The following is a 26,825-nucleotide window of genomic DNA, read 5'->3' as shown; positions in this document are numbered from 1 at the left end:
TGATTTCATGCTGCCTGGAGAAGTTCAATCTCAGGAAAGTTTGTGAAAACCAGAGAATGAGCCTCCATCATTCCCAGTCAAGGTTTTCTCAGTGTATAGATACGTCCATTGTTGGAACCAGGTGGATCAATGTAAACATATGATGAGGTGGTTTATTAATTACACCAACCTGGTCAGTCAGTTTGAGAAGCAGCAGGCCGAAGTTGCACAGTTAAACACATCTCAAACTCCTTTCTTTTGAATTCCCTCTTGACATGACCCACTCTGTATGTTTACTTCCATGTACAAATATGTTTTGATCAGCATGTCAGCATAGTAAGAGGAGTCATTTGTTGTCCCAGGTTGATTTTGCTGGAATCTGTTTAGTTCCTCCTTTTGTAACATACCTAATGCTGGGAAAGATTGAGGGCAGGAGGAGAAGGGGATGACAGAGGATGAGATGGTTGGATGGCATCACCGATTCAATGGACAAGAGTTTGGGTAGACTTTGGGAGTTGGTGATGGACAGGGAGGCCTGGCGTGCTGTGGTTCATGGGGTCACAAAGAGTCAGACACGACTGAGCAACTGAACTGAACTGAATGTTGTAAAAATTTGTACAAATCCAGATTATGCTATGTGACCTGTATTAAGAAAAGAATCAATGTTTACTTTTCACTGTATATTTATTTTAAAACATATCTTTTTTTTTTTAGCATTGTTGTAGTTTGTTTTACTCATTCATTTTACCCTTTAAGTGCAAGCTTGTTTTTCCTCTCTTATTTTTAAGTGGAATTGACTTTTTATTTTACCTTCCTTTGTGATCTAGTTTATTAACATGAGTAATGTTTGGTGTAAAAGATGCTATGGTTGAGGGAGAAAAACTGAAAAGCTAGAGAAAAAGCTAAACAAAAGAAACTAGAATACCTGATATAATCATATTTATCTAAAACTATGTATTTGTGGGTCTGTGTAATCATTCTTCAAACTTAAAAGATAATTTAAAAAAACAGAAGACTTAGCATCTTTCTGTTTGTTTGTTTGTTTTTACTTCACTGTATCCCACGTTCATTGAGGAATTCCTGCACAATTTCTGTATTGAAGAATGGGAGAAAATAAATATCAGAAAGGAAGCAATTAGTATTATTATGAGCTAAATTCCTGTTTATCACTCAACAGTTGCATAAACTTAAAAAGGCGGTAAGAGAGCTATCTTATGCGATCCACCTTCAGCCAGATGGAATCCAGTTATATATAATAAGGTATGAGCATAGAAATAGAATTCTTTTTGGGATAACTTAGAATCTGAGCTAGCTGTTGGAATCCTTAGTTCTTTCTTAATCCTCCTGACCTCTTTGTTTTACATTTAATCTCCCAGGAATGGCCATCTCTCAACCAGCAAGTCAAATATAGTTACTGTTTTCATTGAATTTTAAGATAATTTATGCAATAAGCAGATCTTTCCCTTTGTTCTATCCTTGTTTCAAAACACAACTATCTCGTGTTTAAGTTCTTTGAGACCTCTCTAGATTACTGGTTAGATAGTTACCCCAGATCTCATGAAAGTGAGGCAATATATTTTTATTGTGTCTACAGAGGTACCAAGTATAAACCTCGGATAATTCGGTGAAAAAAAAAAAAAAAAAACACAATACTTTGAACTGTATTTCAGATCCAGTAGAGTTTGCTATGAAAGGACCCATTGCAAATTATGAGTTATCACTACCAAAAATATAATTACTAACATGGGAAATGGATTTACAGATGTGGGAAAATGGACTGGAACAGTGCTTTCTGATAAGAGCTTGCTTTATGTTTTAACTCTTGAACCACATTTTAACAATTTATGTAAACACTTCTCCCTTTTTATGTCCCCTTGACCTGTGTTTAGCGTTAAAATTTCTCAGCAGCAGAGTGTAACATTTTAAATACTGATAATTAAAAAAAGACGTGAGTATTTTCCTTTCAGCTTCACATTTGCTAAATTGTTTTGTTCTCACATCTCTATGCTAATTGGCTTACTTAGACTTACACAAATATTCATATGTTTCACATTGTTTTTGTCATATATATGTAAGTATGAATAAACATAATTTAAGATCTTAAGTAATATAAAATATTTATCTTAGAAAAATACAGATTATTTTTAGCTGCTTAGATTTAAAGAGTGTTATTTCTTTCAGAGGACAGTATCTTCTTAGGATGAGATGCTATGATCTTGCAAAGTTTACTATTTATCAAGTAGCAGAAATGAACAAAGGTAAATATAATCAATGCAAAATTATAACATTGCCTTAATTTTAAAATACTTCTTTAATCTTTTTATACTATTTGCTATGCTTCTGAACTATGGTGTTGGAGAAGACTCTTGAGAGTCCCTTGAACTTCAAGGAGATCCAACCAGTCCATCCTAAAGGAGATCAGTCTGGATGTTCATTGGAAGGACTGATGCTGAAGCTGAAACTCCAATACTTTGGCCACCTCATGAGAAGAGTTGACTCATTGGAAAAGACCCTGATGCTGGGAAGGATTGGGGGCAGGAGGAGAAGGGGACGACAGAGGATGAGATGGTTGGAAGGCATCAGCGACTCAATGGACATGGGTTTGTGTAGACTCCAGGAGTTGGTGATGGACAGGGAGGCCTGGTGTGCTGCGATTCATGGGGTTGCAAAGAGTCGGACACGATGAGTGACTGAACTGAACTGAACTGATAGCTATGTATAGCTAGCACAAAGAGTTCACTTGAAAGTCAGAGTTGGATTTTGAAACTTTAAAACATCAATTTTGCATGTATATAATCAATTTGTAAAATGCCTCATAACCTGGTGAATTTTGTGAGAGATTATTATGTGTGTGTGTGTGTGTGTGTGTGTGCTCAGTCATGTTTGATTCTTTGCAACCCCATGAACCATAGCCCATCAGGCTCCTCTGTTCATGTAGTTTTCCAGGCAAGAATACTGGAATGGGTGCCATTTCCTACTCCAGGGGATCTTTCTGTCCCAGGGATCGAATCCACATCTCTTGTATCTCCTGCATTGGCAGGTGGATTCTTTACCACCTGGAAAGCCCCGAGATTATTGCAGGCTATATCAAACTTACACTATTATTTTTTTGTTTGTAATTGGAATGTCTTATTGTCTGTTGATAATAAATAGATTTTAGTATCATATTGATTTATTAAATTCATATTGTAAACAGAATATTGAATTGCTTGACTGCCTAGAAACAGTTAGATCGAAGTCCTAGATATTTGGCAAAGTTACTGATAAACGTTCTTTTCCTTTCAGGTCTCATTGAGTTGAGTCCTATTCAGCAGGCACTCATTTATTCCTTTTGTGAGAACCATGACAAGGCCGTCCAGGTCTTGGATGGGATCATGGTAAACAAGCCTGATGTCCCCATGTATATTCTGTTAGCAAAAGCTCAAATGAAGGCCAAGAGAAACAAGGTGAAAAACGTTTCAGTCATGTTTACTAAACCTATTCATGGAATTGTTATATTGTGCTTAGAATTACAGCTTATATATATGTTTTTTAACAAAATAAATCATGCCATTCATTTCTTGATTCTTCTGTTAGTTAACATTTAGGTTATTCCCTTTTATTTTTTTTTCCTCTTAAGAGTAAGGTTGCTCCAAGCACTCTTTTTCATGTCTTCTGTTAACATTGCTGGAACATAGAAGATGTAAATGTTTGACTTTCAAGAAAATGGCACATAGTTCCATAGGCTTCTACCAATTTATTCTTGCACCTGTGGTGTATGAGTATTATTGCTTATCTCCATCCTATGATAACTGGTATTGTCAACTTTATTTTTGTCAATTTGGTGCATAAAACTGTCTCATTGTGGTCTTAATTCACATTTTTCAGTTTGAGTGAAAGATCGAGGCATCATTTTATAGGTTAATAGCCACTCATATTTCCTGTTCTATCCATTTCCTGTACACATTTTTGTTTGTCTTGTTCATATTCATTTTTGGCGTTGAAAAAATAAGTTCTGTGTATTAGTCCTTGGTTGGTGGCATGTGTGTCATATATTCTCTTAAAATTTGTGCCTGCTTTTTAAATTTTCTTTATGATGTCTTTTAATGAGCAGAGGGTCTTAATTGTAATGTACTTGACTATATCTACTTTTTGTTTCATTGTCACAGCCTTAAAAAAATTCTCGTTTGGACTTTCCTGGTGGTTCAGTGGCTAAGACTCTGCGCTCCCAATGCAGGGGGCCTGGGTTCGATTCCTGGTCAGCTAACTAGATCCCACATGCCACAATCTGACACAGTCAAATAAATAAATAAAAAATATTAAAAAAAATTATTGTTTAAAAATTCCCTTTCTACACCAGGGTCGTAAGATGTTTCCCCATATTTTCTTCTAAGAGTTTAAAAGCTTTGCTTTTCAAATTTAAGATCTCAGTTCAGTTCGGTTCAGTCACTCAGTCATGTCCGACTCTTTGCAACCCCATGAACTGCAATATGTCAGGCTTCCCTGTCCCTCACCAACACCTGGAGGTTGCTCAAACTCATGTCCAACAAATTGGTGATGCCATCCAATCATCTCATCCTCTGTTGCCCCCTTCTCCTCCTGCCTTCAATCTTTGCCAGCATCAGGGTCTTTTCTAATGAGTCAGTTCTTCGCATCAGGTGGCCAGAGTATTGCAGTTTCAGCTTCAGCATCAGTCCTTCCAATGAACACCCAGGACTGATTTCCTTTAGGATGGACTGGTTGGATCTCCTTGAAGTCCAAGGGACTCTCAAGAGTCTTCTCCAACACCACAGTTCAAAAGCATCAATTCTTTGACATTTCAGGTTTCCCAACTCTCACATCCATACATGACTACTGGAAAAGCTGTAGCTATGACTTAAAAGACCTTTGTTGGCAAAGTAATGTCTCTGCTTTTCAATATGCTATCAAGGATGGTCATAGCTTTTCTTCCAAGGAGCAAGTGTCTTTTAATTTCATGGCTGCAGTCACCATCTGCAGTGATTTTGGAGCCCCCCAAAATAAAGTCTCTCACTGTTTCCATTGTTTCCCCATCTAGTTGCCATGAAGTGATGGGACCAGATGTCATGATCTTAGTTTTCTGAACGTTGAGCTTTAAGTCAACTTTTTCAGTCTCCTCTTTCATCAAGAGGCTCTTTAGTTCTTTTTCACTTTCTGCCTTAAGGGTGGTTTCATCTGCATATCTGAGGTTATTGTTATTTCTCACAGCAATCTTGATTCCAGCTTGTGCTTCATCCAGACTGAGCATTTCTCATGATGTACTCTGCATATAAGTTAAATAAGCAGGGTGACAATATACACCCTTGACGTACTCCTTTTCCTATCTGGAACCAGTCTGTAGTTCCATGTCCAGTTCTGACTGTTGCTTTCTGACCTGCATACAGGTTTCTCAAGAGGTGGTCTGGTCTCAGGTCAGGTAGTCTGGTATTCCCATCTCTTTCAGAATTTTCCAGAGTTTATTGTGATCCACACAGTCAAAGGCTTTGGCGTAGTCAGTAAAGCAGAAAAAGATGTTTCTCTGGAACTCTCTTGCTTTTTCGATGATCCAGTGGATGTTGGCAATTTGATCTCTGGTTCCTCTGCCTTTTCTAAATCCAGCTTGAAGAACGTCTGGAAGTTCACGTTTCATGTACTGTTGAAGCCTGCTTGGAGAATTTTGAGCATTCCTTTGCTAGCATAAGAGATGAGAGCAATTGTGCAGTAGTTTGAGCATTCTTTGGCATTGTCGTTCTTTGGGATTGGAATGAAAACTGATCTTTTTCAGTCCTGTCGCCACTGCTGAGTTTTCCAAATTCACTGGCATGTTGTGTGCAGCACTTTCACAGCATCATCTTTTCAGATTTGAAATAGCTCAACTGGAATTCCATCACCTCCACTAGCTTTGTTCATAGTGATGCTTCCTAAGGCCCACTTGACTTCACATTCCAGGATATCTGGCTCTAGGTGAGTGATCATACCATTGTGGTTATCTGGATCTTTTGTGAAGATCTTTTTTGTATAGTTCTGTGTATTCTTGCCACTTCTTCTTAATATCTTCTGCTTTTATTAGGTCCATACCATTTCTCTCCTTTATGGTGCCCATCTTTGCATGAAAAGTTCCCTTGGTATCTAATTTTCTTGAAGAGATCCCTAGTTTCACATTCTATTGTTTTCCTCTATTTCTTTGCATTGATCACTGAGGAAGGCTTTCTTATCTCTCCTTGCTATTCTTTGGAACTCTGCATTCAGATGCTTATATCTTTCCTTTTCTCCTTTGCCTTTCACTTCTCTTCTTTTCTCAGCTATTTATAAGGCCTCCTTAGACAACCATTTTGCCTTTTTGCATTTCTTTTTCTTTGGGTTGGTCTTTATCACTACCTCCTGTACAAAGTCATGAACCTCCGTCCATAGTTCTTCAGGCACTCTGTCTATCAGATCTAATCCCTTGAATCTATTTGTCACTTCCAGTATAATCAAGAGGGATTTGATTTAGGTTATACCTGAATGGCCTAGTGGTTTTCCCCACTTTCTTCAATTTAAGTCTGTATTTGGCAATAAGGAGTTCATGATCTGAGCCACAGTCAGCTCCTGGTTTTGTTTTTGCTGAGTGTATAGAGCTTCTCCATCTTTGGCTGCAAAGAATATAATTAGTCTGATGTCGGTGTTGGCCATCTGGTGATGTTCATGTGTAGAGTTGTCTCTTGTGTTGTTGGAAAAGGGTGTTTGCTATATCCAGTGTGTTCTCTTAGCAAAACTCTGCTAGCCTTTACCCTGCTTCATTTGTATTCCAAGGCCAAATTTCCTGTTACTCTAGGTGTCTCTTGACTTCCTACTTTTGCACTCCATTCCCCTATGATGAAAAGGATATCTTTTTTGGGTGTTTGTTCTGAAAGGTCTTGTAGGTCTTCATAGAACCATTTAATTTCAGCTTCTTCAGCATTACTGGTTGGGGCATAGACTTGGATCACTGTGATATTGAATGGTTTGCCTTGGAAACGAACAGAGTTCATTCTGTCATTTTTGAGTTTGCACCCAAGTACTGCATTTCGGACTCTTTTGTTAACTATGATGGCTACTCCATCTCTTCTAAAGGAATCTTGGCCATAGTAGTAGATGTAATGGTCTTCTGAGTTAAATTAGCCCATTCCAGTCCATTTTAGTTCACTGATTCCTAAATTGTTGATGTTCACTCTTGCCATTTCCTGTCTGGCCACTTCCCGTTTATCATGATTCATGGACCTAACATTTCAGGTCCCTATGCAATATTGTTCTTTACAGCATTGGACTTTACTTCTATGACCAGAGGACGTTGTTTTTGCTTTGGCTCCATCTCTTCATTCTTTCTGGAGTTATTTCTCCACTCTTTTCCAGTAGCATATTTGGCACCTACCGACCTGGGGAGTTTATCTTTCAATGTCCTATCTTTTTGCCTTTTCATACTGTTCATGGGGTTCTCAAGGCAAGAATACTAAAGTGGTTTGCCATTCCCTTCTCCAGTTTAAGATCTCCCTCTACCTTAAATAGATATTTTTGAATGTGTGATATTGATAAAATTTCAATTTTCCCCATATGGATACTCAGATGTTCCAGTATCATTTACTGAAGTGTTCTCCTCAATCAAAGATTTAAGTAGTACATCTGTCCTGTTGTAGCTTTTCATGTATGTGTGGGACTGATTTTGGGTTTTCTATTCTGTTCCTTTGGTCAATATTTCTACCCCTGACTTAATAATACAATGTCTTAATTACTGTTGCTTTATTGTAATTCTTGACATCCAGTAGAGCAAGTCATCACAGCATATTTTCTCAGGAAATCCCTGGTTATTTTTCATCCTTTTATCTTCCATACACATTTTAAATTCAGCTTGTCAAGAGTCATTAAAAACCCTAGTGGGAGCCTGCTCTATAGCACAGGGAGCTCAGCTCAGTGCTCTAAGATGATCCAGATGGGTGGGATGGGGTGGCAGGGAGGGAGGTCCGAGAAGGAAGGTATATGTGTATGCATATAGCTGATTCACTTCTTTGTACAGCAGAAACTAACACTGTTGTAAATATCTATGCTCAGTCATTCAGTTGTGTCTGACTCTTTGCAATCACATGAACTGTAGCCCTCCAGACTCCTGTCTGTGGGATTTTCCAGGCAAGAATACTGTAGTGGGTTGCCACTATGCCTCAATAAAAAGAACAGCAGCAAGAAATCCTGCTGGAATTTCGACTGAATTGCATTGACTCTCTAGGTTATTTTAGGGATCATTGATACTTTTATGATATTGAATTCCTTCTTGGGAATAACCCTAAATTTCCTTTAACCTCCCTGCCTCCCTGACATTGCTCTGTTAGAAATCTGAGGTCACTTTTGGTTGCCCTTTATACCAAATCAATAGTCATGTTCTCTTGGTTCTACTTTCTAAATATATCTCTCAAATCCACTTCCTTTCTCTGTTTCTCTGGTCATTAGTCCTAATTCAGAACATATTTTTAGTTTGCTTGACTTAATATGATAGTCTTATAAGTCTTCAAAGTTTTTATCCCCATGGCCACCAGAATATTGTGTTTAGAATGTAAATATGCCTTCCCTGCAAACCTCACAAGGACAACCACTACTTTCTATAGTAGTGAAGGAAAGAGAGGTGGGACAGCAGCTGAAGGAGAAAGCAAGAGGAAGTGAAGATGCGTTCATTTTAAAGTAAATGTGGTGGAAGACTGTAGGGAGTCAAGGAGACAATGAAGGGGCAGAGATTCAGAAGTGGAAGGAACTAGCAGATTCTGTGGGGATGAGTTGGGGTCAAAGGCACAGCTTAAGGAGTTAGCTCTGAGAAGAAGAAAGGAAACCATCCAAAGACAGGAGAGAAACAGATGGAAATGAAGAAGATAGAGGGACTTTGAAAATTAAAAAGGAGGAAAACTGAGAATTTGATTGGTGTATTTTCTGTAGCAAGGTCTTGCCTTTAATGTTGAAAGTGAAATTCTGTCAGTCATGTCCGACTCTGTACGATCCCATGAACTATACAGTCCATGGAATTCTCCAGGTCAGAATAGTGGAGTGGATAGCTGTTACCTTCTCCAGGGGATCTTCCCAACCCAGGGATCGAACCCAGGTCTTCCCTCATTGCAGGCAGATTCTTGACCAGCTGAGCCACTGAATGTTGAGATGGACTGTAAATATGTGGCGGAAACCAAGGGTGGGCACAAGGACGCCGCATATCCGAGTTAAAACTCATCGTTTCTTTAGCAATTTCATGGAAATTTCATGTAATTAAGTAGGCTAAAGAGTCATAAGCATCTGCATTTCTACATAGATTAATATACAGAGACACTAATTATGAAAAGCTGTCTTTATCTGGGAAACTGAATTTTTTCATTAATGAATTTCAACTCTTTTGGCAAAATAGTTTAAATGGGTAATTTTTGATGTTAGTTTATTCTCTCGTGTCAGTGGAACCCTGTTGAGAGCACAGCAGAACAAAGTAAAGGGTGATTCAAACCGCCTCAGAGATTGTCAGTAGAGAACTTTTACTACATAACAGCCGGCCAGCATTCCCTTCAGGAGACTTACTAGGCAACTGGTCATAAACTGGTCTATAAATTGAAGTCTGATTTAAGACTATGAGAAAATACCCTTTAGAATTTAGAAATTAGTCTTGTATGGCTCTATTTCATAGATTAAACTCACATAAATTTTCACAAAAAAGAAAAGAATTTAGAAATTACAGTTCCAAAAGTCCATTTGTGTAAGCCTACTTATATACCTCCTTATAGGCCAGGCACATGGATAGGTCAGACTCCCCACCCGGGTCCTCTCTCACTGTGCTCTGACAAGATCCATGTCTTTACCAGATCTGTGTGTCCTCATGTGAAATGAGTGTAAGGCTGTGCACTCAGGATTCCCTTTACTATGTAGCCTGTCATGTTAAATAAACATTATAGAGAAACGTTATCTTCCCTCACTCTCTCTTTTTTAAAATCTTTATAGGAAGCCATGAGAATGTTTAAAAAGGCGTTGGATCTCATTTCTTATTCTGATAAAGGACTGAATCCCTTAGCAGCTTCTGCAGACTGTCTGTATCACTTGGGTCTTTGTTACATGGAGGAAGGCAGCTTACAACTGGTATTTTGTGTATTTAGGCACATAAGTTTTTCATGGTTTTAGAAATTATTTCCTTACATTCAGTTCCATTTCCAAAGGCCACCTAAGCAGTGAGGGACTAGACCAAAGCTTCTCGTAAAGCTTGGCTTACTATAGTCAGTCTGCAAACTTAAAACCTACTACGTTGTTTTATTTATTCAACACGTTTTATTAATGCTTGTTTGTCGACAATATCCTAAAGACTAATGTGTGTTTCCCGCCAAAACAGTAAATCTAATTGTAAGAAATTATTATAGCAAAATAATTTAATCACTTAGTATAAATTTACTTACCACAGTAAATTTGTCAGTACTTTGAGTGCATCAATGTCATGCAGGATAAATGGAAAACAATTAGGACACTGATTTCCCTTATTGACAACTGAACAATTAAAATCAGAGTAAATTGGCTGTTAAGATGACCAGGTTCATTGAAAAACAGTTGATTCAATTATTAAGTATTTATCTATTAGGTTGGTGCAAAAGTAATTGCAGTTTTGGACCTTGAACTTTAAATCATTATTAGCTAGGCTCAAACAAATCCTTATTTTTTTTGAATTTTATTTTATTTTTAATTAGAGGATAATTACTCTACAATATTGTGACAGTTTCTGCCATACATCAAACATGAATCAGCTGTAGGTATATACATGTCCCCTCACTCTTAAACCTCCCTCTCACCTGCTTCCCCATCCTACCCCTCTAGGTTGTCACAGAGCACAGCTTTGGGTTCCCTATCAAACACATCTTTATTAATCTTTATTAATTAATTTAATTTATTTATTTAATATTTATTAATTAATTATTTTAATTAAAATAGGAGCCATTATAATCAACATATTTTTGCCAACGAGAAATAAGTTTATTTATTCCTGTAGTGTAAAAATCTGTGCTTCAGGATTCGGTGAACTGTTGGAAAGCATTTTCTGCATCCTGCTGGCTGTGGAAGCGTTTTCCCTGCAAAAAGTTGTCAAGATGCTTGAAGAAGTGGTAGTCGGTTGGCAAGAGATGAAGTGAATATGGTGGATGAGGCAAAACCATAGCCCAACTCATTCAACTTTTGAAGTGTTGGTTGTGCGACATGCAATCGGGCATTGTTATGGAGAAAAATTGGGCCCTTTCTGTTGACCGATGCCAGCTTGTAGGCGTTGCAGTTTTCGGTGCATCTCATTGATTTGCTGAGCATATTTCTCAGCTGTAACGGTTTCACTGGGATTTAAAAAGCTGTAGTGGATCAGACCAGCAGAACACCAAACAGTGAGCATGACCTTTTTTTGGTGCAAGTTTGGCTTTGGGAAGTGCTTTGGACCTTCTTCTTTGTCCAGCCACTGAGCAGGTCATGGCCAGTTGTATAAAATCCACTTTTTGTCACACCCTGATTGAGAAATGGTTCATTGTTGTGTAGAATCAAGGGAAGACAACACTTCAGAACGACAATGTTTTTCATTTCCAGTCAGCTTACGAAGCACTGACTTATCAAACTTTTTCACCTTTCCAATTTGCTTCAAATGAAGAATGATTGTAGAATGGTTGACATTGAGTTCTTCGGCAACTTCTCATGTAGTTGTAAGGGGATCAGCTTTGATGATGGTTCTCAGTTTTCGTTGTCAACTTCCAAAGGCCAGCCACTGCGCTCCTCGTCTTCAAGGCTCTTGTCTCCTTTGCAAAACTTTTTGAACCACCGCTGTGCTGTACATTCATTAGCAGTTCTTGGGCCGAAAGCGTTGTTGATGTTGTGAGTTGTCTCCGCTGCTTAATGACCTATTTTGAACTCCAATAAGAAAATCGCTCAAATTTGCTTTTTTGTCTAACATCATTTCCATAATCTAAAATAAATATAAAATAAACAGCAATAAGTCATTAGCAAAAAAACATAAAGTGAGAAATGTGTATTAAAATAACATATAATGTAACCACATTTATTTAAGAATGTATTCTAATATCAAATGGCAAATTTCAACAGTGCAAAAACCAAAATTATGTTTGCACCAACCTAATAATATTTGGCTATTTTATACAATTCTCCATTTCAAAATTTTCACTGATATGATAAATATGTAAATAACATATCATTGGCTCTTTTTGAATATTTCACAACTACACAGACACACACACAGACAGACACACCCACACACCATTCCAGTCCTTATATTCATAGGGGTGGATGGTGTCTGAGACCTGTATCTTCATAACGTTAAAAGAGAATTGCACTTGATTAGTTTTCCATTAAGAAATTACAATACATATGAGATTAATTACAAATATTTTGTATGCTCTTAGTCCTTTGGACAAGCAGGGGAAACCTAGTTTTGCTTTAAATGTTAGAAAAAATTTTGGAGTTCTTTTGTTTTGAAATTTTGTAACTATGTATCTGCTGGTCTTCATGGGAAATAATAAATAAGAATTGTGATTTCTTTGAAGAAACACAATAAGACACATAATGATTAAAGTCTTTTTAGGGTCTTCCCTGGTGGCCCAGTGGCTGAGACTCAGTGCTCCCAATGCAGGGGACCTAGGTTGGATCCCTAGTCAGGGATCTAGATCCCACATGCGGCAACTAAAGATCCTGCATACCACAGCTAAGACCCGGTGCAGCCAAATATATACATAAATTAATTTTTTTAAAAAAATTACACCTCCAAATGTATTGTAACAACCTGAATTATGTAGACATTAGTCTGTGAATAAGGGAACCTGTAAATTATAATAAACCTGGGTCATTCATATATTTTGGCTTCACAGGTTTCACTGGGAAAAACATATTTAAAATGACCAAAAAATAAAAATTTTTCAATAATAGTTATACTGTAATGTATTAACTTTTTAACTAATATGTTCTACCCACTGAATGATTTGCTTTTTACCAATATGCTCTTCTAGGCTTTTGATTCCTTTACAAAAGCTGTGAAAGCAAATCCTGATTTTCCAGAAGTCTTTTATCACCGTGGGCTTTGTAAAGTCAAACTCCACAAGAGTGGCTCGATCCTGGATTTCAATCGTGCAATTACCCTTGATCCAAAACATTACCAGGTATTTAAACAGGTGATCGCTCTGGTTTGGAGAGTGTGTTAAATTTGCTAATACTATTAAATCTTTAAGTGTTATTGTTATTAGTTAGCAACAGTTACTTTTATCTACTTTTCAGTTGTTTTAATAATCTATATATTATCTGTATTTTCCATTGAACTGAAAATATGATTTCCGATAGGGATATTATATAGGTAAAAGTGCTTTGTGAATTTTAACGTATATAAATTTGTTAATATTTTAATGTACCTATTAATCGTTATGATTTTATATACTATATAAATAAATTTATTTACTTCTTGTTTTGCTGTTACATTGTATCCTGCCTTTTAAGAGACTATAGAGACAATATAAAATCCAATAGATGAAACTCCATTGGATCTTGATTTTAAAAGCATATGAAATTTGAATATGGATGAAATATCAGATGATTTTAGGGAAATACTATTAATTTTTTTAGATAAACAGTGGTAACGCTGTTGTGTAGGAGAATGTCTTCTTCGAAGAAGATGTATACTGAAAGACTTGGGGTGAATTTTTATTTATTTATTTATTTTTTTTAAACATTTATTTATTTATTTGGCTGAATCAGGTCTTTGGCGGCATGCGAACTCTTAGTTGCGGCATATGGGATCTAGCTCCCTGACCAGGGATCAAACCCAGGCCCCCTGCATTGGGAACACACAGACTTATCCACTGGACCACCAGGGAAGTCCCTTGGGGTGAATTTTTAAAATGTCTACAATTTATTTTCAAATTGTTCAGAAAAAATTAGATAACAACAAAATTACAAAATGTTAATAATTATTGAATCCAGGTGGTAGGTGTATGGGTGTTCACTGTACTATTCTTTCAATATTCTGCGAGTTTGAAATTTTCTTAATAAAAGAGAGTGACAAAAAGTCTGATTTATATCATATTTGGATGGCATAAATTTGTTCCAACTACCATATATATTTTGGCAGAACTGATGCTTTTACTGAAATAATCTGTTTCTGCTTTCTTCCTATCTTTCTCTGAAAAGGCATATTTAAGTCGAGTAGCCTACTATGGTTTGAAAGGCAGATACTCCAAAGCAATCTTGAGTTGTAATGAGGCCATTAAAATTTACCCTCAGAGTGTGCGTGCCTATGTCTACAGAGGAGTTCTGAAATACTACAGCAGGGTAAGGAATTTCCTACCTTAACCTCTAGTATTTTAGAGTGTGTGGCTGCTCGGATGCCAAGGAGGGACTCACTTCCCCTTTCTCTCTGTGAAAGGAGAATTGCCATGGAATGAAGGCAGAACTACATAGAAGGTGTTACACTTTGACAGTACATCAAAAGAGATTTCATAATGATTTTTCATAAAATAGTGATATTTATTTTTGACATTTATATTTTAAATGGCATTAATTATATATATTTTATTAAGGAAATAGTATTCATTATAGAGAATTTGGAAAATATAATGAGGAAGAAAGAAGATTAAAATCACCTGATTCCCTACCATCAGATGGTAATTCCTGAGAGCACTTTGGTGTATTTCATTTGGCCTTTTTTTCCTAATAAAATATATACTTCCAAAAACTGGGACTGTGCTAGTTAAATAATCTGTGTTGTACCCTGCTTCTTATATTTAATCTTTGAAGATGATACCAGTTTTAATGACTGCATATTATTCCATCATAGTATATTTTAACCACTTTATTGTTGGGCATTTGGATTGTTTGATTTTTTTTTTACTATTTTAAATAATGCACATAGAACAAAATCAAAGGTTATGGTTCCTAAATGGATATTACTGAATTAAAAGGTGTGAGCAACACTACTGATGTCTAATGCTTCTTGGCATATTTTTTTTCTATTTTTCTTTTCTGACATTTCTTTGTAGATATTTCATATGAAATATTTTGCAAATAATACCATAAAACAAAGGTAAGACCTTGCATTACCTTTTAATTCTGTGAAAATTACTGTCTATTTGAATCAGTCCTAATGAGATGGATGAAACTGGAGCCCCTTATACAGAGTGAAGTAAGCCAGAAAGATAAAGAACATTACAGCATACTAACACATATATATGGAATTTAGAAAGATGGTAACGATAACCCTATATGCAAAACGGAAAAAGAGACACAGAAATACAGAACAGACTTTTGAACTCTGTGGGAGAATGCGAGGGTGGGATATTTCAAAAGAACAGCATGTATACTATTTATGGTGAAACAGATCACCAGCCCAGGTGGGATGCATGAGACAAGTGCTCCAGGCCTGGTGCACTGGGAAGACCCAGAGGAATCGGGTGGAGAGGGAGGTGGGAGGGGGGATCGGGATGGGGAATACGTGTAAATCTATGGCTGATTCATATCAATGTATGACAAAAAAATTTAAAAAAAAAATGGATGATCTAAGTTATCAGGGAAGCATCCAAGAGAAGCAAAAGAGAACCTGGGTAGAAAACATGACAATTATGTGATATCACAGTACTAGTGAGAGAAGCAAGCCAGCTCTGGTGAATGTTTGTTGGGTGAATTAGCTTTCTTCTCTTTTATCCATAAGAAATTTTTTTTTTTCCTTGCTATATAGTAATAGGGGTCTTCCCAGGTGGCATTAGTGGTAAAGAATCTGCCTGTCAATGCAGGAGACGCAGGTTTGATCCCTTGGTAGGGAAGATCCCTTGGAGTAGGAAATGGCAATCCACTCCAGTATTCTTGCCTAAAAAATTTCACGGACAGAGGAGTCTGGCAGGCTATAGTCCATAGAGTTGCAGAGTCGGACACAACAGAGCAAATGAGCACACACACACATATAGCAACAATGGAAAAAAGATAATCATTAATAGTTGTTTGTATGTTGAATTTTATTTGCAAGTGAGAAAAACTAGAATAACAGTTCCTACCAAGGGACCTTCTTAATTAATTCTGTAAAAGATTACTTTGATTTTCTTAATTTCACAGATGATACACAGAATGATTAAATGAATAGTCCCCAAACTCCGATAGAATCAAGAATTTATTTTACAACTAAATTTAAGTCTATTATGATTAACCCTCCTCACTTAATTATGTTTTCTTTGTAGACTTATAAACTAGCGATTACAGATTTAACTACAGCTATCAACATGGATAAAAACAGTTATATAGCATTTTATAATAGAGCATTATGTTACACCAAGATAAATGAACTTCAAATGGTAAGATTTATAAATATGTTTAAAGCATATTTTCTTTCTTATTTCTATTTCTTTCATGTTTCTTATTTCTGTTACAATTTTGGAAAAATAATTCCTGTGGAAATACACACAAAACTTGAGAAGCCAAAGAACCATTTTAAAGAATATTTAATTTTTTGTTAGTGCTTACCAAATTTTCTTATGCAGTCTCTGTGACGTCAAATGAAAATTAATTTTATAATGCTTCTAAAAGCATTTAAGGGCTGTGTAAATTAACACGTGTTATATGTTTCTCATTTGAGAAAAACGTTTCCACTGATAAATTGTGTGTAGAATTTTTAAGCAGTGATCACTAGCGATATTGTTTGCTTCACAACCTCAACATTAACTAGAACAGCCTGTGGAGGTATTTTGTTACAGGGCTCAGACCATGGATGAGCAGGCAGTTTTGAGTGATGGTTTCCAGCTCAGAGACCGTTTTGAAGCCTAACTGATGGTTGAAGCAAACTTTTTTTCTCTATTTATCCTGCTCCTGATTCTGCCTATGCAAGCTCTTTTTTATATTTTTGAACCTTACTTCATTCTCCAGTTTCCCCTTATCAATTTTGTCCTTTTCCAATCAATTTCCTCACTGGGAAGCAGATCAGTAGTTTCTTAGTGTTCTGCCCAATTTCTTGCTTCCTTTTCTGCTACCCACCTATCTCCTCTTCCCTGTTTCTATCCACTTCATTGTTGATGATGCCTTCTTTTAAAAGACTGCATCATGTTCCTGCTGTTGTGTGTGGACACACTCCCTCAATTTCCTCAAAACCTGGAAAGTTAAATCTGTTTAAAACATTTAGAAATTTAGTGATTTATTTCCTATGGATGGAAGAAGTTGAGAAATATTGTTTCTGTCTAAATGGATATCAAATTGCCGATAACTGGATTTTCAGGTTTCCTTCAGAAATGTTGACAAATGAATAACTAATTTTAACACAGGTTGTTGTTACCATTCTAGGAGCCAATTAAAGGATCATTTATTAGAGTAACTTGCACAGCAGGTATCTTTGACAGCTTCCTCCCCACCCTGACCCCTGCCTTTTCTGGGTAACCCTGAACTTGCAAACAATGGTCGGGGTCTGGGCAGGGAAGTACTATTTTTGTTATGTCTGATTGGTATCAGAGTTGGTGCTCTATGAATAAGGAAAACGAAAATCTATGTAAATGGGAACCTAACTAGAATAAGAATATATTGGCTATTTTAGAGCGGCCTGGTACCCAATGCTTTTCATCCAATGGACTTGTTTTACAGATGAGGAAATGGAAACAGGGAGAGGTTAGAAGCACATCCAAGTCACACAGGGAATAGGGACCTGTATTGGCGTCCACGGGTTTGTTTGCTTCTGGCTAACAGTCGTTAGGTGGCTTTGTGAAACCATCTGACCTCCAGCACGTGGACCGGATGTCACTTTATAGTGTCACCTCCTCCCTTTTGTCTCCCTCCACCTGTTTCTCAGCATTCCTGCCATAACAGGACCAAGCAAACCCAAGTCATTTTGCACAAAAAATGCACTCTCAAGATACAGTTTCATAAAAACTAAGAAAAGGTGAAGTCTGGTTCCTACCCCCTTATGTTAATAAAAGTAGTAACTGTTACCATCCATTTTGGGCTTATCGTGTGATAGGCACTGGGCTAAATGCTTTACCAACATTCAATCAAAATATTTTAAGGACTTCCCTGGAGGTCCAGTGATTAAGACTTCACCTTCCAATGTAGGGGGTGGAGGTTTGATCCCTGATTAGGGAGCTAAGATCCCACATGCCTTGGGGCCAGAAAACTGAAACATAAAACAAAAGCAATATTGTAGTAAATTCTATAAATGGTCCATATAAAAAATCTAAAAAAACAATATTTTAAAGTGGACTTCTATAACAATATGATGTTATTAATATTCCATTTTTGTGGATAAGAAAACTGAGGCTTAATGTTAAGTAACTTTCCCAAGACTGAAAGCTTAGTGACAATAGCAGAGACAAAGCCCAAAGCCTGCTCACTGTGACCTTCATGAAATCTCATTTCCAAGCTTTTGTTTCCTCTTTTGTTACATATTCAGTTGCTTAGTAGATTTCTAAGGCATCATGATATATACACAGGTTTTAATTATGTGATTCTGTGAAAGGAAAATTGCAAACATTCTAGTTTTGTTTTACAAGTGTTACAAATTATTTCTACAGCCTGTCAGTGTTTATTTATAGTTATTCCACAATATACATATAGGATGTTTAATTGTACAATTCTTTTAGATGTCAAGTTCCCCATCACAAAACACTAGAGGAGAACCACTAACTAAGCAAATAGTAAAATACTATTTATTCACATTTTCATTTAGCACATGCTACAGGCATATATGATTTGGCCCTTTTCTGATGAAACCATATGGCTCTTTTGGGGAAAATGTTCAGAAGGAAAATGAGTTAAGCGATTCAGCTCCAACTGATGTTTGGGATACTCCTAGTACCTGGTACAGTAAAAACCTATTTATTGAATGAAAAAAAAAAGATAAGAAATGGAAAAAGGTCCTCTGAGTTGATTCTCAGCTTAGACTATCTTTAAAAGGGAGAATACTGAAGTAATTTTCCAACAAGTGCTCATTTGTTAGTTTTATTAAGATTTGTTTTCATTGCTTTATGATTTATTCACGCAACAAAAATTTATCAAATGCCTAGTAAGTGCAGGCATGGTGCTAGTTACTGGCTTTACAATGTGTGAACAAAATGAATAATCTCTGCCTCAGTAAAACTTAGGTTTCAGTGACAAAAACAATAAAACACTATAAAGCAGTTAAACTTCAAAAGGTTAACAAGTGCTCTGCTTTAATGTCAGTAGTCATTTTGTGAAACTGTTGAGCTGGGGAAGGGTGTTGTGTGCCCCCTTCAATCCATGCACAATAAAAATGCTTAGGATAGCATGTGAAGTATAAGCACAGTGCACCCCATTTGTTAGAAAGTAGCAGCATCCATAGTATTTAATTAAGTGGACCTATTAAATCTAACAAATGATTATTTTCAGCCTTAAATTTTAAGTCACATTGAAGAACTAATTATGAGGTTCTAGTTTTTCCGTGGTCAATGTAGTAACGCTTTAAAGAGTTGACTCTAGCTTGTAAGTGATTATTTCATTTTTAGGCATTAACAGATTATGGAATTGTGCTTCTTCTTAATGCTGGAGAAACTGTGACATTGAACACCTTCATTAATCGTGGACTCATCTATGCAGAATTAGAACAGTTCAGTTTTGCTTTAGAGGTAAACTTTTCTGTTTGCTTGTAAAAATGAACCCATTTGATTTTGCATGTTCACTTCTGAAAACCTGTGAAAAAGTTTTTCTTGATAATTAATGGCACTATTAATGAACAATAATTCAACTTTAGTGAGAATTGTGATGAAGTACTTTGAATGATAGAATCTTTGCAAAAATATGTTTTTTACTTTTTAAATACAAATGAATGGATAATATGTAAAAAAATTCTAAATTGATGAAATATCAAGACTGTCATCTCTCCTAAGGGAGTGTCTTAGCTGTAGACAAAAATTAAAGTGATTTAAGTATCATTTACTTTGCTGCTCAGTGCTCTTCCTCGTTCATAGTTTTCCTCATTCCACATTGAAAATATGTCAGAATAAATCTGTTTGCTTCTCATGGGTAGAAAATAGCAGCTCAGAATAGGTTACTGGGAACAGGCTTTTAAGTTAGTGGGAACAGGCACTCAGAATTGCAATAGAAGACAGCATCTGCAATATATGGATAAGAAACAGGTGGATTTCTTTATAGAAAAATGAAACAAAGTTCACTGTTCTCATTTTTATCTGTATTGTCTGTATAGAGTTAAATTAGGAATTAAGAGATACAGACAAAAATCAAATAGTAATTTGAAGTTTGCCATTAAATAATGGTAACTTTTCTTCTGTGTTTTTCAGGAACCACAACAGACCATTATGTAGGAGAGTGTTTCCTATTTTTTCACCTCCAAATATAACTTGTATTATTTTTCAACTTCTGGAGCCATCTTTTGAGATTCTGTCCCACAAAATTACTTATTATTAAAGAAGTGACTAAGATACTGTATTCTAGGCAGTTTACATAATCGTGTTGGTGCTCAGTTACAAGTTATGTCTGACTCTGTGACCGCATGCACTGCAGCCTACCAGGCTTTTCTGTCTGTGAGATTTCTCAAGCAAGGATACTGGAGGGGGTTGCCATTTCTTTCCCAGGGAATCTTGCAGACCCAGAAACCGAACTTGGCAGGCAGCAGGTGGATTCCTGCTTGGCAGGCAGATTCTTTACCACTGGGCCACCAGGGAAGCCAGTTTACACTATGGTGAAATGTGATTTCAAGAGTTGAACTCCCTTAGGTTTTGGCTTTGAGATGTGCCCTTTGGAATTCCCTCAGGTAGGGAAAGCTAAAGAATGTCTTTGGAATAGGCAAAAAAGCTATGAGACTCTGGGCAATGGTGTTGGGTGGAGAAAGTGAGGAAAATGAGGTTTGGAAGCAAAAGACGTCAGCTGTTGGAGAATTAAATGCAGGGCCCATGTTACTACCCACCTAAGTATTCCTTTAGTACTTAACAGAACAGTAACTCGAGTTATTGCACAGTTATACCTGCTGTGTTCGCAACAATACTGCGTGATTTACAATTGTCACTTATGGATGAGGAAGCTGATATTCTAAAGAGGTTATTGAAAGAGTGAGAGAGTTCCAGAAAAACATCTGTTTCTGCTTTATTGACTATGCCAAAGCCTTTGACTGTGTGGATCACAATAAACTGTGGAAAATTCTGAAAGAGATGGGAATACCAGACCACCTGACCTGCCTCTTGAGAAACCTGTATGCAGGTCAGGAAGCAACAGTTAGAACTGGACATGGAACAACAGACTGGTTCCAAATAGGAAAAGGAGTACGTCAAGGCTGCTTATTTAACTTATATGCAGAGTACATCATGAGAAATGCTGGGCTGGAGGAAGCACAAGCTGGAATCAAGATTGCTGGGAGAAATATCAATAACCTTAGATATGCAGATGACACCACCCTTCTGGCAGAAAGTGAAGAGGAACTAAAGAGCCTCTTGATGAAGGTGAAAGAGGAGAGTGAAAAAGTTGGCTTAAAGCTTAACATCCAGAAAACTCAGATCATGGCATCCGGTCCCATCACTTCATGGCAAGTAGATGGGGAGACAGTGGCAACAGTGTCTGACTGTATTTTTCTGGGCTCCAAAATCACTGCAGATGGTGATTGCAGCCATGAAATTAGAAGACACCTACTCCTTGGAAGGAAAGTTATGACCACCCTAGACAGCATATTAAAAAGCAGAGACATTACTTTGCCAACAAAGGTCCATCTAGTCAAGGCTATGGTTTTTCTAGTAGTCATGTATAGATGTGAGAGCTGGACTATAAAGAAAGCTGAGTGCTAAAGAAATTGATGCTTTTGAACTGTGGTGTTGGAGAAGACTCTTGAGAGTCCCTTGGACTGCAAGGAGGTCGAACCAATCCATCCTAAAGGAGATCAGTCCTGGGTGTTCATTGGAAGGACTGATTTTGAAGCTGAAACTCCAATACTTTGGCCACCTGATGCGAAGAGCTGACTCATTTGAAAAGAAAAGATTGAGGGCAGGAGGAGAAGCGGACAACAGAAGATAAGATGGTTGGATGGCATCACCGACTCAATGGACATGGGTTTTTGTGGACTCCGGGAGTTGGTGATGGCCAGGGCGGCCTGGTGTGCTGTGGTTCATGGGGTCACAAAGAGTTGGACATGACTGAGTGACTGAACTGAACTGAACTGAGTCAACCAGGAAGTACTGGGGCAAGATATGAACTTAGGTCTCTCCTGATTCCAAATCCTGTATTCCTTCAGACATTGAAGATATGGAGACAAATAAGACAGATTTCCAGGCCTTGAGGAGCTCATGGTGGGAATCATTCTTGACCTCTCTCTTTTATCACACCCCGTGTCTAAATCATGAGCCAGTGTGGTCAGCTCTGCCATCAAAACGTATCTTGAGTTCAGTCATTTCTCATTTTTTCACCCTGCTCTCCTCCTCCTTCCAGCCTCTACCTTCTCCTGCCTGGGTTCCTGCAGTAGCTTTCCATCTGGACTCGCTGCTTCTGCTGTCGTCCCTCTAGGTGCTATTCACACTTAGCAGCCAGAGATGCCTCTGACAAACATAAAGCAGTTCAAGCTTCTCCTCGGCTCAGAACCCTCCAGTGGCTTCCCATCACACTCAGGCCAAAATCTGAACTCTTGATTGTAGCCAACCAAGACCCCAGTGACCTGACTGCCGCTCACTGATCTGACTTCATTGTCAATGTTCTTCTTTTCTCCACTCAGGTTACTCCGCTGTGGCCTTTGGCTACGCCTCGGAAATCCCAGGCTCCCTTCCTGCCTCAGGGTCCTCACACAGCTATTCCCTATTTGGAAAACACTCCTCCTATTGATCTGTATATGGTTCACGACCTCCTTTTATTCCATGTTTCTTCTCAAATGTGACCTCCGCAGTCAAAAAGAGTAGATTAATTAAAATGGAATATGAAAAAATTAAAATAATCCCAGATAAGTCTGGAAAGAGAAGACAAAGGAACAGAAACAGAGGAGACCAGCAGAAAACAGACAATAAATGGTAGACCTAAATCCAACCTTACCAGCAGTTACATTAAATGGAAATTCTCCAAATACCCCAATTGAAATAGTGATGATGTTATATTAGAATTTTTTAAAAGTCCCAACAATATTCTGGCTGCAAGAAACAGACTTTAGATATAAGATATAGTAGGGTAAAAGTAAAAAGACTGCGGAAAAAAACATGCCCTGCAAACACTGCAGGCTTGCCTTGGAGATATTGTAGGTTTGGTTCCAGACCATAGCAATAAAGCGAACATAGCAATAAAGTGACTCACATTAATTGTTTTGTTTCATGTAAAAGTGCATATAAAAGTTATGTTTGTACAATGCTGTAGTCTATTGAGTGTGCAATAGCATTATGTCTTAAAAATGGACCTATCTTAGTTAAAAAGTACTTTATTGATAAAAAATGTTAACCATCATCTGAGCCTTCAGTTAGTTGTAATCTTTTTGCAGTAGTAACATCAAGGATCATTGGAGGATCACAAACTACCATAACAACTATAATAATAATGAAAATGTTTGAAATATTATGAGAATTACCAGAATATGATACAGAGACACGAACTGAGCAAATGTTGTTGAAAAAATGGTGCCAATAGACTTGCTTGAGGCAAGATTGCACAATTTGTACAAAGTGCAATATCTGCGAAGCTCAATAAAACAAGATATGCCTGCAATAAAAGGCAAAAAAAGTTTTTCCCCTGTGTAAATTTTAAAAAGTAATTAGAAAAATTAAAGAAAGATGATTGCTGAGGCAGACCAATGAAGAAATACATGACTGAATAATAAGAGGGCTAAATGCAGAACCTAGAGAGAGCAGAGTCTGAAAACCTACGCAGGGAAACATTATTAGTGGGAATGATTGATTAACAGAGAGATCAAGTAGGATGAGAGCTGAAAATGTATTAGTTAACTGATAGTTGTGTGCGCTTCGTAAGAACACAGGAAATAAGAGTGTGGCATTTGAACTGGACTTGTTAGGCTGAATTAATGGGAAAGTTTGTAATGAAATCTCAGTTACAGTTGTAAGTTTGACCTCATTTCAGCAAAAAAGGAAAAGAAAATCCTCTTGGGGGAAATACCTGGTAGCATATTTCATTAGATTATATTTGTCTGGATAATAAATTTCTTATTTTCTTCCAAATAATTCCATGTAGCATCAAAACGTGCTTCAGAAGTCTAAGTGGGGAGTTCATATTCTCAGACGGGTCTGGACTGATACCCTTCTCCTATAGTAGCGCCCCAGAGGGTTCAGTTTGACATTACTGCTCCCTCTTCCACCCCTGGTATTAGCAGAGAACTTATTCTACCCCCGTTAAACAGCCAGCTTTGTGGAAGGAGAAGGGAGAGGGGAAGATGATGGAGAAACAGAGGGAGGAGGGAGACCATCCTCATGGTTGAGTTCTCTCTAGTGGAGTGGAAACCAGAAATCTGACGCTTAGCTTTTAAGACTGTAGAGCGCTCTTACCCAGCCTTCTGGAAGTGGGAAGGGAGTCTGGAAACTAAAGTTCCCTTTAGCCACTCCACAGGAGGTTAGGATCCTCCCCACTGTCTAGTTTGGTCAAGTGAGTTCATAACCAAAACGGCCCAAAAGATTCTTGCTGAAGCAGTCCTCTGGGAAAAAAGCAGTCATTTTTATTTTTTATTCCTTTGTTTATTCCATTTTTATTCCTTTACAGGCGTTGAACTCTTATTTTTTGAGTTCCCAAATTATGGGATATAATTCCATAATCCCACATTATGGCAAACATTGAAATCAATCTGTATCTCACATTATTTACGTATATATGTACACAATACCTGTGGACATACCTAGGACTTCCCTGGTGGCTCAGACGGTAAAGCATCTGCCTACAATGCAGGAGACCTGGGTTCAATCCCTGGGTCGGGAAGATCCCCTGGAGAAGGACATGGCAACCCACTCTAGTACTCTTGCCTGGGAAATCCCATTGATGGAGGATCCTGGTAGGCTACAGTCCATGGGGTTGCAAAGAGTCAGACACAAGAACAACTTCACTTTCACTTTCACACATACCTATACATATAAGTCTCATTGCTGTTGACGTGGTCTTTCGATATGTAGACATTTATTTAAACATTTTATTTGTTTCAGTTTAGTGGTATTCTTATTTTGCTTCAGGTTTCAGTTGTTTTTGTAGGGCTTTGAAAAGCTTAAGAACTTCAGACAGCATGTCTTTGGTGTCCAATAGAGAACAGTGTTCAGGTCACAGCATCAGGATCTCGGGCAGAGTTAGTGCTTTTAATTCTTTTAGCCTCTTCCCCAGTACCATTTGGGCTTCCCTGGTGGCTCAGACGGTAAAGAACCTGCTTGCAGTGCAGGAGACAAGGGTTTGACTCTTGGGTTGGGAAGATCCCCTGGAGGAGGGCATGGCAACCCCATCAGTGTTCTTGCCTGGAGAATCCCCATGGTTAGAAGAGCCTGGCAGGCTACAGTCCATGGGGTCACAAAGAGTTGGACACGACTGAGGGACTAAGCCCAACCACTACCATTCAGGTCTATTCCAACTGACTGCCCTGACTTTACCTGTTGCAGTTAGCATTTCCACTGCTCCTTCTCTGGAGGCTTCTGGGATCCCTGGACAAAATGACACATTTTCCCCTAAGTGTGGGCTGCCCAGGTAGGAGCTATATTAGCTAATCCACACAAAAGTTGTGGTTATAGTGCCTGGCCCGAGTGCTTATCTGTCCTGTAGTCCTAAGAGTCTCTGCCAGCAAATTTCTATTTCTGTCTGGATAGAGAAGTCTCTGGTGGTGGTCACTGGGGGAAAAAAGCAATAAAAAAGAAAGTAAGTGTGATACCTCATTACAATACCAGGCAAAACCACAAGAAGAGTGGAGATAGGAGTGAGTTTTTGGTTGTGGTATTCTGTATTGGGTTATAGTATTCTCATGTGATACTAAAAGGAAAACATAAAGTTTAAAGAAAATGTATATTTTAAGGCTTGTGTAAAATTTATTTGTGGTAGAATCAAAGTTAGGAGGAAGTTTATGAAAACCCAAAAGATAATGTGGTAAAACTAACCAAAATTTGTAAAACTCTTTCAGGATTTTAAACAAGCGGCACTGATAAGCAAGACTAACGTGAACCTATGTCAAGCTACTGCCATATGCTATCACAGGTATGGAGGGTGGTTCATGAAGTGAGAGCAAGTGGGACCAGCAGATTTATAACAGGAGAGACAGAGGAGAATATTGTGGAAGTGGCAGAGTACAAAAATGGGGAGAGACACAGAGAATCACTGTATGGAAGTGGGAACCACACCTAAGTTTCTCAAACTATTTTAGCCAAATCAGCAAGTAAATGCCTGCTGATAGCATTGGGGGTATCCATATGATTCAGGTCCACTTATTGGAAAGGACCTTGGTAATACACAGAATGAAGTCATCAATAGCTTGAAATATCTAAGAATAGAATAATTAACTTTGTTCATTAAATGGAGCTAACTTTTAAAAAGTCTGTTTCCTAGAAGAGAGGTTGATTTAGTAAAATATTTTCAAGAAAATTTTACCTTTAAAAAGCATTTCTAAAACTAAAACTAATTAAAATATACCAGTAAAAATCTATAAAATACAATGAAATCTACAAAAAATACATTACTTAAAATTACTTAAAATACATTACTTGTTTCTGGTATTATTGTAAAAAATAGGTAAATTATAGAAGAGGAGAAAAGAATAGTAACATAAGGCTAAAATATAGAAGATTACTTTAAAATTTACTCTGAAATAATATTAGATTGATTTTGCTAGCTATAATTTATAGTATACATTTCTACCCATACATTTGATATCAAAAAATTAATTTCTGGACATTTTACTTTTAAAAGCATAGAAATTCAGCACATGAATTTCACATTTTAATGTGAAACAGAATGTATTT

General features: G+C 37.4%; 1 protein-coding gene across 1 annotated transcript in view; it reads left to right on the top strand.

Annotated features, from left to right (window-relative positions):
• Nucleotides 1-26,825, top strand: part of TTC6 (tetratricopeptide repeat domain 6) — a 175,590-nt gene that overhangs the window by 129,395 nt on the left and 19,370 nt on the right. Inside the window, exons 18-26 of the mRNA XM_043490117.1 lie at nt 1,157-1,239; nt 2,161-2,237; nt 3,265-3,425; nt 9,928-10,062; nt 12,960-13,109; nt 14,131-14,271; nt 16,167-16,280; nt 19,428-19,547; nt 25,991-26,064. Of these exons, the coding sequence (XP_043346052.1) occupies nt 1,157-1,239; nt 2,161-2,237; nt 3,265-3,425; nt 9,928-10,062; nt 12,960-13,109; nt 14,131-14,271; nt 16,167-16,280; nt 19,428-19,547; nt 25,991-26,064 (1,055 nt within the window). The remainder of the gene's footprint in view (nt 1-1,156; nt 1,240-2,160; nt 2,238-3,264; nt 3,426-9,927; nt 10,063-12,959; nt 13,110-14,130; nt 14,272-16,166; nt 16,281-19,427; nt 19,548-25,990; nt 26,065-26,825) is intronic.

This window comes from Cervus canadensis, chromosome 17, assembly GCF_019320065.1.
Source record: "Cervus canadensis isolate Bull #8, Minnesota chromosome 17, ASM1932006v1, whole genome shotgun sequence".
Taxonomy (NCBI): domain Eukaryota; kingdom Metazoa; phylum Chordata; class Mammalia; order Artiodactyla; family Cervidae; genus Cervus; species Cervus canadensis.
The sequence above is the reverse complement of the archived record's forward strand: the minus strand, read 5'-3'. Positions and strand labels throughout refer to the sequence as shown.